Genomic DNA, 17,456 nt, shown 5'->3' with positions numbered 1-17,456 from the left:
TTAACAGATGGGAAACCTTGATGTCTGAGCGTTCAGCCTGGAGGCAGGAGGTGCATCATGGCCTCTCCCAATTTGAAGAGACACTTGTCCAGCAGGCCGAGGCAAAGAGGCAGTCCCGAAACAAGCAAAACCAGAGAGCTGGACAGGGGACAGATTGTATTTGTCTTCAATGTGGAAGAGATTGTCACTCTCGAATTGGCCTTCTCAGCCACACTAGATGCTGTTCCGAGACCTCCATACAGAGCACGTTACCATACCCTTCGAGACTGAAGGATGCCTACTAGAATTTCAGTTTCTTTATTGTAAATGCTAAAGTTGTATAGTTTTTCTGTAGTCATAATTTTTGTCTTCTTAATAATATTCAGCTACAATTCTGTTTTGGCCATTTCTTCTTTCACTTTCATTAAAAGTCATTTCAAGTAATTCTATTTAGTTACTTATATTTAAATTTTTGCCATGCTTTTCTTCTTCAAAAGGACGCAAGGCAGCTTACATCATTAAAAGATAATATTTAAAGCTAAAAACAGTAAGTACAGAAATTTTTTTAAAAGGATCAAACAAATACCACACTAAGACAGTAAAACAAAGCAACACCAAAAAATGCATTCAAAGCAGTAAACCATAATTATCTAATTAAAAATCCTACTCAGGCAACCAGTCATTAAGGGAAAGCTTGCCTAAAAAGAAAGGTCTTCCAGCTTTCTGCCAGTAAGACAGTGTCATCTGCAAATCGTATTGATGTTTCTTCCACCAATTTTCACTCCTTCCTTATCTCAGTCTATGATCTTAATACAGATCGAGTAGATAAGGGGACAAAATGCACCCTTGTCTGAAACCTTTGTCTCCAGGAAACCATTTTGTATTTCCATATTCTGTTCTAATAGTAGCTTCTTGTCCACAATACCAGTTACTCATCAGAACAATCAGTTGCTGAGGCACATCATTTCTTTCAGAACCACCCATAGCTTCTCTTGATCTACACAGCCAAAGGCTATACTAGATTTGTAAAAAATGAACACAACCTATGCAGCAGTCTGTAAGAACGCATGATAAGACTGCAAAACTGTGCTTTCAGTAATTTACTTTAAAACAGAACATTTTTATCTGACCTTGGAACGATGCCACAATCCATCAGCTATGGTTAGTGGACTATTCAAACATTTATTCAAATATCTAAAAGATCTCATAGAAGCACTTACTGTTACTGCCAGGCAAGAAGGACAAAGAGACATCCATTGCAAATCCATTTCCAAACAAAAGTGTTTGAAGACAATTAACTAAGAGAGAGGGAGAAAACAGTTTACAAGCAGAGAGTTAATATTACCTAGACAACCAATATAAAATCCACAGTGATATGCTCCTAATTACAGCAACAACCAAATAAAAACTCACCCAAGATTAATCTAAAGGATTATAAATCACAAAGAAATACAAAAAAAAAAGGCTCAGGTCTAGAACAGCTAAGAACAAGAGTTTACAGTGGGCCACTGTGTATTCTCCTTTTAAACTACATGTGGTACATTGAGAAATGATCCCTCTTTTCAGTAGGACCAAATTCCTTTATTGCTACTCACAACATACTGTGTTGTAACTGTGAAACATGATTAGAAACAACAGCACTGTATCACGAACAGGGCTTTTATGTACAGGGAAGACAACCTAGTACCTGCCTCATGTTTTGAACATCCATAAGCTCCCAGACAGCACAACCAATGGAAAGGATTGTGAGACTTGTAGTCTAACACATCTGCCACCATCCCCTATGTTCACAGTGTTTAGCTTATTTCATCAACTATCAGATATCAGAACCACATGACATCTGAGCAATATTCAGACATCTTGTACCCTTGGATATAAAACTGTAAAGGGGTTCTTTTGTGTGAGCCATAAAGGTCACTCAATCCATTTCCATCATCAATTATCCAGACACCTTTCAAAGCTCATACCCAGAGTAAGGGTCATCCACTGTTGTTTATCATCAATATTTGCAACTTAAAGGCGAACTGCTCCTCAATAAAAAGGTTCCCTTTAGTTAGCATATCTAACTATCATTGACAGACTTATCCTCCAGGAATCTGTCTCGTGCTAATTTGTTCTCCAGTTTCAAGGAGTACCACCTTAACTTGCAGTGGTCCAGCAAACATCCTTGTGATGAAGATTAAGAACTTCTGCTCTAGTGTTTCTTCATGTCCTTACTAACATACAGGCTCTCCCGTGAGCTGCCCCCTGCATTTATTTTAGTTATTTATTATTACAGATATTTTTATAACACCCTTCCACATGTTTAAAGGTGTTTAAATACATTTTTAAACTATTATAAATAGAATACTGATGGGCTGCTCTCAACCAGCACAAATCCATATTCTCTCAGGAAGGGGCCATCTATGGTTTGTGCAACTTCTGGTGATCCACTCCCATCAGGTGCAGAAGAAATGGCTTCCTCCTCACACAAGCAATACAGATATACGTCAGCATCCCTACTTGAGAATAAGCACCAAACTCAGTGGAGCATATTTCTGAGCAGGCAGGCATAGGATTGCACTGTGCCCTTCTTGACAGAGCCCCTGTTTCCACAACAAAGCAAGGACACGTACCTTCTGCTCCTTTTTTTAACCAAATTCTGACAGTAGAATCGGAAGCTGCAGATGCTGCCAGTAGAACTGATTCCTCTGTAGGCTCCTCTGTCATGTAAAGAGCATCCACTGCGCAAACTGCCTCAGTGTGACCTTCAAAATGAGTGCAGTTCACAAGCTAAAGGGAAGGTTATAAAATTACATTAACAAGAGACAATATTCCTGGAGTTTCCACTGAATAGGCATGCCAAGTGTGGAGAGTTTTCAGAATTGTCCCAACAAGTTCATCAAAGCAACATTATAAAGTTTTTCGTCCATTTTCTAAATCTCCTTTAAACATTTTAGTATATGACCAAAACAAACATGAAAGTTTCGACACAAACTTTATTAAAAGCAAAGATTTAAGGGAAAACAGAAAACAACCGAAGAATACCGATTGATTGAGAAGAGTGATTAATTGTAGGTCAATTTTTAGCAAGCAGGCTGTTCCATTTAATCTGTTACACAGCACAGGACAAATCTGTATGCTCTCTCGTTTTTTCCTTCCACAGAGCCCCCTACAATTCATCTAGTCAAAGAATTCCTTTTTTATATAAAAGGCTTAGTTCTCCAATTCAACAAAGCAAGAACTTAAATATACCACTTCACTTCGCCTTCTGTTCCACCAGTGAATAAGAAGTTTATAATAAGCATATGAAGTGCTTTCTGATCACTGGGTATGCAGCTATCAGCTGTTTTCCCTTGAATATATCTTGGGAACAGCAGGCACAGTCCGCACCTCACCCCAGTAATATTTCTCTGTAGGGTTCCACCTCTGGGTATTTGTCTTCCCTAGGAAAGCAGGCACCTCATTAAGGAGCCATTCATTTTCTATCATCAGAGCACAGCATTACCTTTTCAGAAAATGGATCTGTTCAGAGAGAAGGGAAGGAAATATCAGAGCACTGACTTGCATGCAAGTTATTATTTTTCCACACAAGTATACTCAATGACAAGGAAGGCATGAAGCCTTACAGCGATTATCTTCCAGTTTGTGAGCACCGGTCCAAGCAGGCCACTCACAAGCATCAGTGCACAAATTTACCCAAGCACATCAGATCAATGTTTAGGCAACCAGTCTCTTCTTCCAAGCACAGATGGGAACATCTGCCCCCTCCACATCTCATTGGCTCACCGGTCCCCTGATCCCTCTCGCCCTTGGACATACTGGCTAGATCTGGTATATACTGCTTTCTAGAACTATCTGGAGGCCTATTCATTCCCAAGCCCTGTTCTGTGGCCAGAAAAGTTCAATATAGATGCAGCTTTTCATTAATTCTCATTTCATTATGACTTCCCTATGGAAAACAGGGGCAAACTGGAGGAAGAATGTGGTGACATATATGTAACATGATACAGTAAACTGGTTAAAAGCTGGTGTTTCCTAACTGCCAGGACATGAACAAAAAAGAACACACTTAATGAGACGAGAAGTGCCATGTCAAGAAACATTAACAGATCTTTCTACCATGAGATACTTCTACACCAGAGAAGCCAACAACTGCCCCACCATCTCCATACAGCCTGATGACTGTTTCTGCACTGCACTGCGCACGCACACGTTCTCTAACACACATACACACAAGACTTTCCTGAAAACCATGCCACCAATTTTCAGTAAGAAGCCCTTTTAAACAAACAAAACCAACTTGTTTCACAGGATTTTCACAGTTCTATGATAAACTGCAAAAAGCCCTTTAGATCAGAACAAGGGCTTTTGCAGTTTTGCCAATGAAATCTGGCAATGGGATCTGCTGCTGAATGTTGGCAGCACAGCAGGAGGTCCAGCCCATAGTTGGTTGCAAGTAGAATGAAACTGGCCCACAGACCTGCCAAAGTTGCCTTCTCCTGTTTTTGGCTGACAGTGATCAGATGAGAAACCAATGCAGATCAAAAGAGAAACCTAGTGCAGCCCTCTAGAGAAAATTTTGCAAATTCTGCAGAAGGAGATGAATGACTGATGCACCTATCACATCTCAGTTCATGCACTGCCACAGTGGTCCCCAACCTTGGGCCTCCAGATGTGTTTGGACTACAACTCCCAGAAGCCTTCACCACCACCTCTGCAGGCCAGGATTTCTGGGAGTTGAAGTCCAAGAACATCTGGAGGCCCAAGGTTGAGGACCATTGCACTACCACATATTTTTGTACCTTCTGGTTTCCTCAAGGTGTATTTATATACAAGAATTGTGAGTTGTGTCCCCCTTCACATCATCCAAATTGTACTCTTGAAAACATAGCTGAGACAGCCCTTCTCATGCACAATGAAGATGATGGTCATGTCTCTCTTTGCAGCTTAGTACCTGGTTGCTGTTAGTTTTTGTTTTTTGTTTTGCAGGCAAAGAGAAAGGACCCCGGTTTGTACTCAGCCCTCATGCTGCACAGACACCGAGAAACCTGTGCTCATGTTCTCCTTTCCAGCTTTTCAAGCAAGTCAGATAGAGCTGTGGTATAAAGTACAGTATGAGTAGTGGCAATTCTTCTATCTTAAATAACAAGAATTCATTTGCTACAATAAATCATAACTAGAGCAAAGCATATCCTGAGATTCCACATAAGCATCACAACACCAGTTGTAGGATTCAGCTTCCTCAGAGTCTCAGATCAGACAAAAAAAATATCCCTGTAAGTAGTTGTGACTGCATGTGACAAAACCTAAAAAGCCAGAGAGAGAGAGAGAGAGAGAGAGAGAGAGAGAGAGAGAGAGAGAGAGAGAGAGAGAGCTATAAGGTTTCTAATAAGAAGGGCTTCAGTGATCCACATGGCAGCACCTTGCTTCTTCTCGAGACAGTAAAAGTGGAAGATATCAGCAAAGCTAATTACTTTGCATATTTATACAAAGCACAAAATTTAGTTTTGTGTACAAGAAAATGCATATTCATTTGGAAGAAAATCCCATTATATTCAGTAGAGTTTACTTCTTTGGAAATATGTTTAGGATTGCAAGCATTTTCATTTCAACAGCAATGTAGGTATATTAACACTGTACTCTGAATCTGGATGGCTACTGATTAATATTTTGCATTCCAAATTTGCTTACTCATATGTAGTACTGGCTGTAAATCTTTGACAGTGCTGTATAATAGGAAATTATGTTACGTTGGGTAACACGGAAACATTCAGAAGTTGTTCTGGTTTGGATTTCTTCTTTTGCAAACACAGAGAGAGAGAGAGAGAGAGCATAAAACAGTTGAAACTTTACTTACAAACCAAAGTGCCTAAAACAAACAAACAACTCCCAAAGGTAGGTCTCGTTGAAATCATAGTTTCATTTTTGGGGGGGCTCCATTTCCAAAAGAAGAAAAACAAGTCACCTTGTAGCTCTCATGCAGTATAGTTTGAGCAGACTCCCACTCATTTTACTAAGTTCTCTGGTCCATCTTTTAAACATATAATTAATGAAACTTTCCAACTCTATTTACATACCTTCTCATTTTGTATTTCCCAAAGGATAAGCTGCTTGTCTGACCCCCCAGAAATCAATTCTGTATCAGAAGCTGTGACAGGAGAGAGAAACAAAAAATTGTAACAACCAAGATTAAAGAGTTTCCTTTTCTGGGATTCATGAATGTCCTATTTCTATTTTTTGTTTCAGTGGGTACTTTTCTTAAAGTTAGCATCTCCAGACTGGTCATTTGAAACATCACTCAAGGGCCTAATTTTGCCAATCTGGAGGTCCCAGGCTGCAACCCCTCCTAGAAATGTGATTTTACCTTTTTCAAAAACCGAGAAAACACTGGAAATAGGCTGCCACCCTACTAAAGCAAGTCTTTATGTCTTGCTTTCTCTACAGAAAAATCACCACCAATTTCCACTTCAACTTCAAACAAACTAACAAACAAATAACTCCCAAAAGAGGTAAGCCTCATTGAAATCATAATAGTTTCATTTTTTTTTCTGGGCACCATTTCCAAAAGAAGAAAAAGCAAGTCACCTTGTAGCTCTCATGCAACATAGTTTAAACAGACTCCCAGTCATTTTACTAAGGTCAGGGTTCTCTGGTCCATCTTTTAAACATATAATTAATGAAACTTTCCAACTGTACTTTCAGTATTTAAAAAATGTGCCATCTCTGCTTATAAGGGACATGGTGGCGCTGCGGGTTAAACCGCAGAAGCCCCTGTGCTGCAAGGTCAGAAGACCAGCAGTCGTAAGGTCGAATCCACGTGACGGAGTGAGCTCCCGTCGCTTGTCTCAGCTCCTGCCAACCTAGTAGTTTGAAAAGCATGTAAAAATGCGAGTAGATAAATAGGTACCACCACGCTGGGAAGGTAACGGCGTTCCGTGTCTAATCACGCTGGCCATGTGACCACGGAAACTGTCTTGTGGACAAACGCTGGCTCTACAGCTTGGAAACGGGAATGAGCACTGTGCCCTAGAGTCAGACACGACTGGACTAAATGTCAAGGGGAACCTTTACCATTTCTGCTTGGGAATTTGCATGATGTTACATCATGTTGTTGTTTAGTCATTAAATCGTGTCCGACCCTTTGTGACCCAATGGACCAGAGCACGCCAGGCCCTTCTGTCTTCCACTGGTCAAATTCATGTTGGTAGCTTCGATGACACTGTCCAACCATCTTGTCCTCTGTCGTCCCCTTCCCTTCTTGCCTTCACACTTTCCCAACATCAGGGTCTTTTCCAGGGTGTCTTCTCTTCTCATGAGATGGCCCAAGTATTGGATCTGTCCTTCCAGTGAGCACTCAGGGTTGATTTCCTTCAGAATGGATAGGTTTGTTCTCCTTGCAGTCCAGGGGATTCTCAAGAGTCTCCTCCAGCACCACAATTCAAAAGCATCCATTCTTCATAGTACATAGTACAATTCTTCAAAAGTACATCATAGCTTGTACTTTTCCTCTTCAACTTGAAAATGGGTCTTGAGGTTAAATCAGTTCTGATGCACCTTTGAGACCCTAAAACAGTACTTACTTTTCTCTATACCCTAGCATCTCCTCTCCACAGGATCAACAACAAAATCACTCACCAGACTATCTATGTATTCTGCTTTTTTCAGGAAATAAAAAGCTCAACAGAAGAATCCAAACAAACTATTAGCAGTCGCCAGCTACTCAATACGGAGCAGAAGAAATCTAGAGTAGCTTGAATAAGTAGAACTGTGGCATAAGATACTCTGGGGTATGAAGATTTCCCTTGCTTGGAGCAAACCACACCAGTCACACCCTAAGCAAACATTTTTCCAGAATTTATTAACAAAACATACAAAACACAGCACTGCAGCCATACCTGTTAATTCTTAATGAAAACGTACAAAATCTTTCATATGTCATTGTCTCTGAAACTGACCTGGTGCCCTGACCTGCATCATTATTTTGTCAGAGGTAACACGAAGGTGAACCTCTGATTGCCCAGCCAGGGAGGAAGAAAAGGAGAAGACCAAGAAAGAGCACAGAAGCCTTGATAGACAAAAATCCAGTCTTACATATCTTAGGCATATTCTATAATTTCATCCCTCTCTCCCCAAGTCTCCTGACACTCACATTTAATGATCGAGGAAACCAACTAATTGAGTTTTGTGCATTTATAAAAATCTGTTCTGATATCTCAGTAAATAAGGGGCAATACCACCCACGTGAATGAAAGCAGAAGGTCATACTTTGCTGAGGCAGTGAGGACTGTAGCCCTTCATAATATTTAAAATAAAATAATACATATTTTTAAAAATTCAGCTGAAGATTTACCACCTAATCCAATTACATCTGATTTCATTAAAGCAGTACTATGTTGCCTATGCACCTTGACAAATTAAATGTTTATACCACAGACATCCATACATCAAAATCATGGCATTTCATTTCCATGAGATGTATCGTAATTCATTCCCTCATAGATGAAGGCTATTCAGCTATGCGTTCAATGCAAAACATGTACACCAGAGGGCACTCATCTGAAAACAGTAACAACTCAGAAAAATTGGAGTTTATGAGCACGTAGTACAAAAGAAAAAGATACAGAAGAGGTTCAATTGGGCATCTGCTTGTGCATGCCAAAGAACATTCAAGGGGTTGGCAATCTTAAATATCCCTCTTAATATAATTGCAAAAGCAGCTGAGAATAAGCTATGGGTATCGCCCGCTCAAAGAAGGGATATCAGGGTGACTCCAAGTCCGTTTCTTTAAAATGTATTTTTTACTTCTATCCTATCCTTCTCGCAGAATTGAAACTCAAGGTGGCATACTTACAGATGCTTCCTGCAAACTCACTCAGGTAACTTAGCCAGCAGAATGCAGGAGAATTTAATCTATTGCTGTTTTTCTCCTCCCATGCTCCCTGCTACCAAATGTTGGATTACTGTCATTTCAGTCATTGTTATAGAAGTGCACCACACTAAGAATATAAGGAAAGTCCTGCTAGATCAGACCAAAGTTCTGTCTAATCCAGAGTTCAGTCCACACAGTGGTCAACAATCTGCCTGCAGGACGTTCAAAAGCAAACTGGTACTGCAACCTCTCATAAAAGTATCAGTTGCAACAATAAAGATACAAAACATTTGATAACTAAGTGGGGGTTACATTTAAAAACTAAACAATAGTAGCTCTGAATTTTTCAACAGCTTCCCAGTTAATCTTACCAGTGTCTGGTTGCTCTAAAGGACATCCCCAACCCACTATAAACCTCAGCATTTTTTAAAAATGCAGCCTATTGTCTCAGTGTTGGAGAATACACCTCAGTTACACACAAAAAGAGAGGGCTCTGCCAAGAACTCTATGACTGTTCACAATGAGCTTGTTCAGACACAGTATCAAACCCCCATCATAGATTGCTGGTTTGTACATAAGCTGTTCATGTCCTCTGGGTTTGCATCCTCTGTGCATCCCACTCCATTGTTTTTTTGTACACTGCAATTCATTCCTTCTTTTCTTGCTTTGAGGGCCATCCAAAATGGCTACTATGGTTTTCACTCGCCTGAAAGCTAGGACCAGCAATAAGCGCCAGTTTCTGACTATGGTTTTCAAGGCAAACACAACACAAATGTTCACAATTTGGACAAAAGAACATGCTACCGTTTGACTCAAGCAACAGAGGGAAAATCACCAGTATCTTAGAACTGCAGAGCTGAAAAGGACCCTATGGCTCATCACATCCAGCCCCCATCAAGGAGGCACAGTGAGGAATCATCTCCCAACCTCTGGCTCCACAGCCAACAACCTAAACCACTGAGCTATCTAGCAGAATAACAAGTCTGGAGGTCCTGAAAAGCATACTGACACAGCATAAACAATTATTTGACTTTACACTGGAACTATCCCAACAGGGAGGAGGGAATTCAGTGGTAATAAACACACCTCATACAGACCACCACCTGCTGATGCTCATACATCATGCACAGGTTGTACATTTGCTAACCAAAACATCTTATCAATGTTTTGCACTGTTCCGGGTGCTATGTAAAACCACAGCAGTAGATTCAGTTTAGTTTATTACTCAATAGCCAAGTAGACCTTTTGCTTAAATTGCAAAAAGAAACAGGGCTGGATGTACGAGTAAACACAGTAACAATACAAACTACAAAAACAAAAGGGGGGGGAGATAAAACACAGAATTAATGACACAGATATTAGCTAAAAGCATAGCAAGAGAAATAGGCACCTTACTTTTAAGCTGAATTAAATTTTACTTACATCGATCATTATTACGAATCCACTGCACACAATTAACCCTTTCGGTGTGACCATTCAATGTAACAATCACTTTTCTTTTCTGGAGGCAGTAAAGAAGAACAGATTTGTTGAAGTTATAGAAAGAGATAGCTGAAAACTTTCCCTGTTCAAAGCAAATAAAAGAGCTCAATTTCCAGAGAGGTTTTTAAATATTGTTGAAATCATTTCAACAGTCTGGTATTATGGCTGTTTATTAAACAAAATACTTCAAAATACTGTCTTTTAACCATTCAAGAAAATCCAGTAATCTACCAAAGCAATAAACATGACATAAACAAGTAATGAGTTCACACACACATGTACATCACTTTTTTTATATAAATATTTATACTTTTTTTCTCTATTAATCTTCCCCAAGTCAAACTGAGTACAGTGGTGCCTCACTTAACAGGCGCCCCGTTTAACGCCGAAACCACTTAGCGATGAAGATTTTGTGATCGCTTTTGCGATCAAATTGCGATGTTTTAAATAGGAAAAAATCGCTCTGCAATGATCGGTACCCTGTTTCGGTTACCGATTTTAACATAGCAATGTTTTTAGAACAGCTGATTGGTGGTTCCAAAATGGCCAACGGAAAAAAATGGCCACCCGCTGTGTTTTGGGACGGATTCCTCACTTACCGGGCAGCGAAAATGGCTGCCATATGGAGGATTTTCACTTTAAGGTGAGTTTTAAGCCCATAGGAACGCATTAAAGGGATTTCAATGCATTCCTATGGGCTTTTTTAAATCGCATAGCGACGAAATCGCTTTGCAGCGATTTTTGCTGCACGGATTATCGTCGCTATGCGAGGCAACACTGTATGTGGCGAGTCAAGCTGAGTATACTACTAGAAGCCACAGTCTGAAGTTATGAAACTTTTTGACTTTCTTGCCCTTTCATGTTTAGACACAATGTGGCATTTTGGCCTCTCCCCCCCCCCTGCTCCCAAGAGTTCAGGCATGAGTCCTCTCTCCATTTTAACTTCAAAACCATGTGATGTAGAGATTGGGTTTTGTTCTAGAGCCAAAATACCAAACTTCAAAGCACCTTTAACAACAGTATAAGACACAGAAATGAGAGGAAGGCCTTCATATGATGAAATGCTTCTAGTCATGCAACTGCTAAATCCAAGATTAAGGCTGGGTAATAACTTTGTTTGACTGACTGACTGACTGACTGACTGATTGATTGATTGATTGATTGATTGATTGATTGATTGGCTGCCAAGGCCACTCTGGGCAGTTTACAACGAATAACAAAAAACAACAGAGTAGCACACAGCAACATTAATACATAGGGGTGAAAATCCAAAATCACAAAATGAAGTGAGGGTAAAATTATAATACAAAAATACAATTAAAAGCATAGAAAAATAAAAGCATGGAGCATGGTAGTATGATAGAAGCTATTACTGCAGCAGAACCACAGATGAGCTTTCTAACCCAAAGGAACCTTCACCAGGCTCAGCATTCCAGAGCTGAAGGAGTGTGGGAAGATGCAGATTAATTCAAAACTTATCCTTTCAGTCTTTGGAACTGAGTTACAAAATCTTCCCAAAACGGATACTGAAAGCTTCCTGCATCAGTTGAAGGCATCTGGTTTCACCTCAGGCAATGCAGGATGAGAATCTGTTCTGTCCCTGGAGCTAAGATCTGCAGGCAGCTGGGTCTTTGCTGTAAAAATAGTGAAGAAATTCTAAGCCTTGTGGGTGAATTGGCCAGTCATAGCAGCAGGAGAGAGAAAAAGATCATTCCAAGGGTAATGAGGGTGGAGAATTTTTGAGGAGCAGCTACTGGGCATCAGCAGTAGTAGATGTCAGCACTGTCAGAGGATCTTTCAAGGACGACAGCAGCAATACTAAAGCTAACTCTTGTTAGACTACGTAGAAGAAAACACTGGCAACGACTTCTGGATGTCTTATGCTCAAAAACTTTACGATGGGAAAAACCAAAAGGAAACAAGAGGTAGTGCTAGAAAATGAAACTAACAGGAAAGAAAGCACTCAGCCAATGTCAGGAAACAGCAAAGGAGAAATACAAAAGGCACTGTCACTAATGAAGCACTTGGACTATAGCCAAAAGGATGTATAGTTACTGACATGCACAAAGGGAAAAGGAAGGTTTTTTGCTGCACAATGCATAAAATTAAAACATGATACACGAGATGTATAAATCTCAGTGGAGGTCATAATCATAAAACAAGAAATGAGATATTCAAACATTTTAATATGTGGGGTGATCAAACTAAAGGAGGTCATGTAGGACATCATCAGACAATTACAAAATGTTGTACTGTGAAAACAACAATCACAAAAGAAACAGTGTAGATCTAATAGTGAGGCAAGATGTAGCCCAAGCAGTTATGGGCTACAATCCAAAGTCTAATCAAATAATACCAATCAGTTATCATGGAAAACCTATCAATATAACTACAATTCAAGTCTATGTTCCAACTACAGATGCTGAAGAAGCAAACTTTAATGCAAGTGCCCACAAGGAAACTGATACACACTAAATTAGGAAATGCTAATAATGATGGATGGCTAGAAGGCAAACGTAGGAAATAAAGCAGAACCAAACATTGTCAGAGAATTTGGCCTGGAAGTCAGAAATGAAATAGGAGAGCAGCTCCTAGACATCTGTGGAACCAACAATTTATTTATTGCAAATACATGCTTCAGGCAACACAACTGTACACATATCACCAAAAGGCCAATACATTAACCAAGCAAAGTACAGTGGTGCCCCGCATAGCGACAATAATCTGTTCCGGAAAAATCGTCGCTATCCGGATTTGTTGCTATGTTAAATAAAAAAGCCCATAGGAATGCATTAAAACCCATTTAATGCATTCCTATGGGCAAAAAACTCACAGTTATGCGAAAATCCTCCGTATGGCCGCCATTTTCGCTGCCCGGTAAGCGAGGAATGGGCGCGAAAACACAGCGGGCGCCCATTTTTCCCCAGTGGCCATTTTGGAACTGCCGATCAGCTGTTTTTAAAACATCACTATGCGAAAATCGGTAAGCAAAACAACTTACCAATCATCGCAAAGTGATTTTTTGCCATTAAAAAGATTGCAATGCAATCGCTTTTGCGATCACAAAAAACAAATCGCTATGCGGATTCGTCATTAAACAGGGCGCTCATTAAGCGAGGCACCACTGTATATAACTGGAAACAGAAGATGAAGAAGCTCTATTCTGTCTGCAAAAACAAGACCAGGAGTTGACTGTAATGCAGAACACAAACTGTTAATATCAAAAATTAAGGTAAAGCTTGAGAAGAACATTAAGACTATCACAGCACCAATATATAATTTAAATAACATTCCTGAAAAATGTAAAGACGATGTGAAGAACAGGTTTGCATTACTATACTTAATTGACCATGACACACAAGAACTGTAGAGTGAATCTAGAGATATTACCAGTGAAGAATGAAAGAAGACTATTTCTGTAGTCAGAAGAAAAATATAAAGGGATGACTGAGAAAGTTCTTAAAATTGTTAACAAGGCAAGACACAAAAATAAAAGGTGGAAAAAGTATTTTCAACAATGTGCATGGAAGGATAAAGAGAACAATTATAACAAACATTGCAAAAACACATCTCTTCTGTAAGACCTAAGAAATCAAGGGAAACTTAAATATATTAGGAATACTGAAAGATGAATAAGGAAATATACCATCTAATCACAATAAAATACAGAGAAACTGAAAACAATATACTGAAAAACTAATTAAGAAGAGATATATGAACAATAAGATTCATTCATACACTTTTATGAAGATTTCAACTTTTTAGAAAACGAAGTGAAAACTGATGTAAAAGCACTTAGAAGAAATAAATCACAAAGTATAGATGGGATATCAGTCAAGCATTTTCAAGCTACAGTGACCGACTATGCCACAAATTTGGAAAACAAAATAATAACTCACAAATTGGAACCATTCAATATGAGTAACAAGGGACCACTAGAAAGACAAAACAGAGAGTTTTCATCAAGGCTGAATAGGCAACTGTGCTTGGTGCATGTTATGAGATGATATGACTCATTGGCAAAGACAATAATGCTAGGAAAAGCAGAAGGCAGTTGGAAAAGAAGGAATTCTAACAATAAAGGAAGTCACAGTTTACAAGACCTGTATGGGGCTATGTAGTATGATCGGATCTTTTATAAATCATTGGCTAAGAACAAGTTGATCAAAGCACTGTGTAACATTATACTGCCATACAGGCATTCTGCCCTATCAACAAGGGCTGTGGAAGGTGATTGCTCCATTGGTCATATGGTTCCCATTTTGACAAACTGCACAATGCGCTATCAGAAGTACTTCAGGAATAGCATTTCCATCTTGACACAATTGTAGCTACTGTGGACATAAGACAAATTGTGCTTGTATAAACTATTCAACAGGATTTCAACCACTAACTCATAGGACTACCATACATTGGAAGAAACATAATATGATATAACAAGGTCGAAATGACTAGATAGGCGGGGCATAAATAAATAAATAAATAAATAAATAAATAAATAAATAAATAAATAAATAAATAAATAACAACAACAACAACAACAACAACAACAACAACAACAACAACAACAACAACAACAACAACAACAACAACAGCATAGGATGACTTGTCTAGTCACAATCAGATCTCTAATCAGGGCAGGAAGATCCACCGTCTTTCAAGGAGTTTTTTACCTGAGGACTCTTTTTCTAACTGCCAGGTAGATTTGTCTCCAATTTAAATATCTGCCTAGAGTGGCAACTCAATTTAATCTTTAGCTCTTCTGGCCTGCAGGTTGCCATGTCTTTCTGCACCTCTACTTTCAGCCAAACAAAAACTTACATGCTTGGGCAGAACACCACGGAGAATGTATGGGACGACTGGCAATGCTTTGTCCACAAAAACAGAACTCATTCTGCATTGCCTGTGGTGAAATTAGACAGTACCACAAGTGGATGCAATAAACTGCCCAATTTGGTCCGGATGGGTTTTTGAACTATTCTGCTTCGCTCCCAACTCCCTCAAGCTCTGCAACGTTCAGTTTGATGAAGAGTTCTGCTGGACTCGAAAGCTCGTCCGTCTTTAATATGTTAGTGGTCCAGTAATGGTTGCTGCCACCCCTGGTGTTTGGATCTCTTTTTTTCCCGAGGATCACGCGGCTTTTTTTTCCATCTTTTTTGTCAGCTGTTAAAAGAAGCAGAAGCCAGCCTGACGGGCATTCCCTTCCCCACGTGGAGCCCCCAAAAGCGCCTGATTTAGGAAAGATGCCGCTTCTCTGGTCTTTCGCTAGCCGGACAAGGGAGGACCAAGCCCAGGGGTCGCCCAAAGCCCGGCTTCTACTCATGCCTCACCTCTGGGTCGTAAAGGATGACAGAACGACACGAACCGAAAGCCAGAAGTCCCCCTCTTGCCCATGAGACCACGCCGGATCCAGCGCGGTTGGCACAGCAAGCGACATGGCATACTTCTAAGGGGGCTGCCATTTTCGCTTGCGCTCCGCTAGGTTTGCCGCACATCGGCCGCCGTAGAAGGGCTCGCCCAGAGAGCGGAAGCGGTGCTGTCTTGGCGGCGGGTCTTCCCCAGACGCTGCTGCCGCCTCTTCGTTCCCCGGGCGGTTTCTGTGTCCCCATCGCAGTGGATGCACCTCTTCTCCCCCCCCCTTTTGCGCGGGTCAAGCGTGATGAAAGTACGTAAGAATTTGTGTACATAGGTGTGTGTATGTATGTATGTGTGTGTGTATATACACACACATATACTGTATATATTGTATATATACTGTATATATACTGTATATATATATATATACATATACAGTATATATATACATATACAGTATATATATACATATACAGTATATATATACATATACAGTATATATATATATATATATATATATATATATATATATATATATATATATATATATATATATATATATATATATATATATATATATATATATATATATATATATACACACACACAATCGACTTACAGACGGCTCGACTTACAGACTTTTCGAGTTACAGACTTCTCTGGCTGCAAAATTTAGATTCGACTTGCAGCCGGAGAATCGACTTACAGACCAGAAAAAAACCAAAATGGAACAAAAATAGAATAAAAACTGCCAGTTATGGGATTAATAGGTTTTCAGTGCATAGTAGGTCAATGGAGATTCGACCTACAGACTTTTCGACTTGCAGCCACCATTCCAATACGGATTAATTCCGTAAGTAGAGGGTCCACTGTACTGTATATATATATAAAATTTATTTATTTATTTATTTAACCTATATGCCGCCCACTCTACCCAAAGGTCTCTGGGCGGCTTACAGCAATTAAATAAATTTTATAGTATGTGTATTTTAAAAATTCTGAAATAAAGCAGGTCAAAGTTGTTCTAGTTTCCGCAGAATGCTTTCAAATTATTCTGCCAAAAGGAGCCGAGACAAATAGATTGGGGGTGGGGGGGGCGGCGTGGTCTTGTAGAGTTTGTAGTTGTGAGAGGGGTTGTGTAGAGTTATCGGTTGCCCTGCATTTTAAAATACAGTACATACTTCGTGGTGGACAAAAATTGGCCAGGTAGAGTGATAATTTCCGCCCTTGTGGCTCAGTCCTTTCGAGACACAAGCTTTTCCAGTAAACTCTCTTTAGCCCCTCATAAACCGGGAAATGGAATTACTGTAAAGCAGGGGTCTCAAACATGCGGCCCGGGGGCCATTTGCGGCCCCCCAGATGATAGTTTGTGGCCCTCGTCTTGCCTGCCCCCCAAAACGCCCACACATCTTCTGCTGTCAAAAGTTAAAAAAAAGCCTTGCCTCGCTCGCCGGCTCTCTCCCAAGACAGCACCTCTTGCACCCTCCATCAAGAACTGCAGCCTGCCAGCCAGCCCGCCTGTCTGTCGGCTCAGGAAACTCCTGGGCGGCTTCCTCGGGCTCTTGTTCCGCTTGGCGGAAAATCTGATGCGGCCCAGCCTCACCCAGAGTCTGCCTCCAGCAGCCCCCAGGTAAATTGAGTTTAAAACCCCAGCTGTAAAGAGAAGCAAAAGGGTGGTCGTGAGGACAATCTTTAGGGACCGCCTCCAGATAACCAAAGAGGGAAGTGTCTGAAGGGAAGGCCTGCTAAATGGTCGCTGAAATGTGTTAAGGTTGGGAAAGGGGACAAG

General features: G+C 40.2%; 1 protein-coding gene across 2 annotated transcripts in view; it reads right to left on the bottom strand.

Moving 5' to 3' along the window:
- ELP2 (elongator acetyltransferase complex subunit 2) overlaps positions 1-15,852 on the bottom strand; it is a 58,707-nt gene extending 42,855 nt beyond the window's left edge. The window contains exons 1-5 of one of the 2 annotated variants that reach the window (XM_072998472.2): positions 15,643-15,852; positions 10,253-10,331; positions 6,039-6,109; positions 2,595-2,751; positions 1,200-1,277 (exon numbers count right to left, since the gene is read on the bottom strand). In XM_072998472.2, coding sequence (XP_072854573.2) covers positions 1,200-1,277; positions 2,595-2,751; positions 6,039-6,109; positions 10,253-10,331; positions 15,643-15,807 — 550 coding nt within the window. In that variant the 5' untranslated portion in view covers positions 15,808-15,852. The remainder of the gene's footprint in view (positions 1-1,199; positions 1,278-2,594; positions 2,752-6,038; positions 6,110-10,252; positions 10,332-15,642) is intronic. The other variant, XM_072998471.2, reaches the window with a different exon arrangement.
- Between the last annotated feature and the right edge of the window lie 1,604 nt (positions 15,853-17,456).

The sequence above is a fragment of the Pogona vitticeps genome, chromosome 4 (assembly GCF_051106095.1).
Source record: "Pogona vitticeps strain Pit_001003342236 chromosome 4, PviZW2.1, whole genome shotgun sequence".
In the NCBI taxonomy this organism is placed as follows: Eukaryota; Metazoa; Chordata; class Lepidosauria; order Squamata; family Agamidae; genus Pogona; species Pogona vitticeps.
This window is presented reverse-complemented; position numbering and strand designations above follow the sequence as displayed.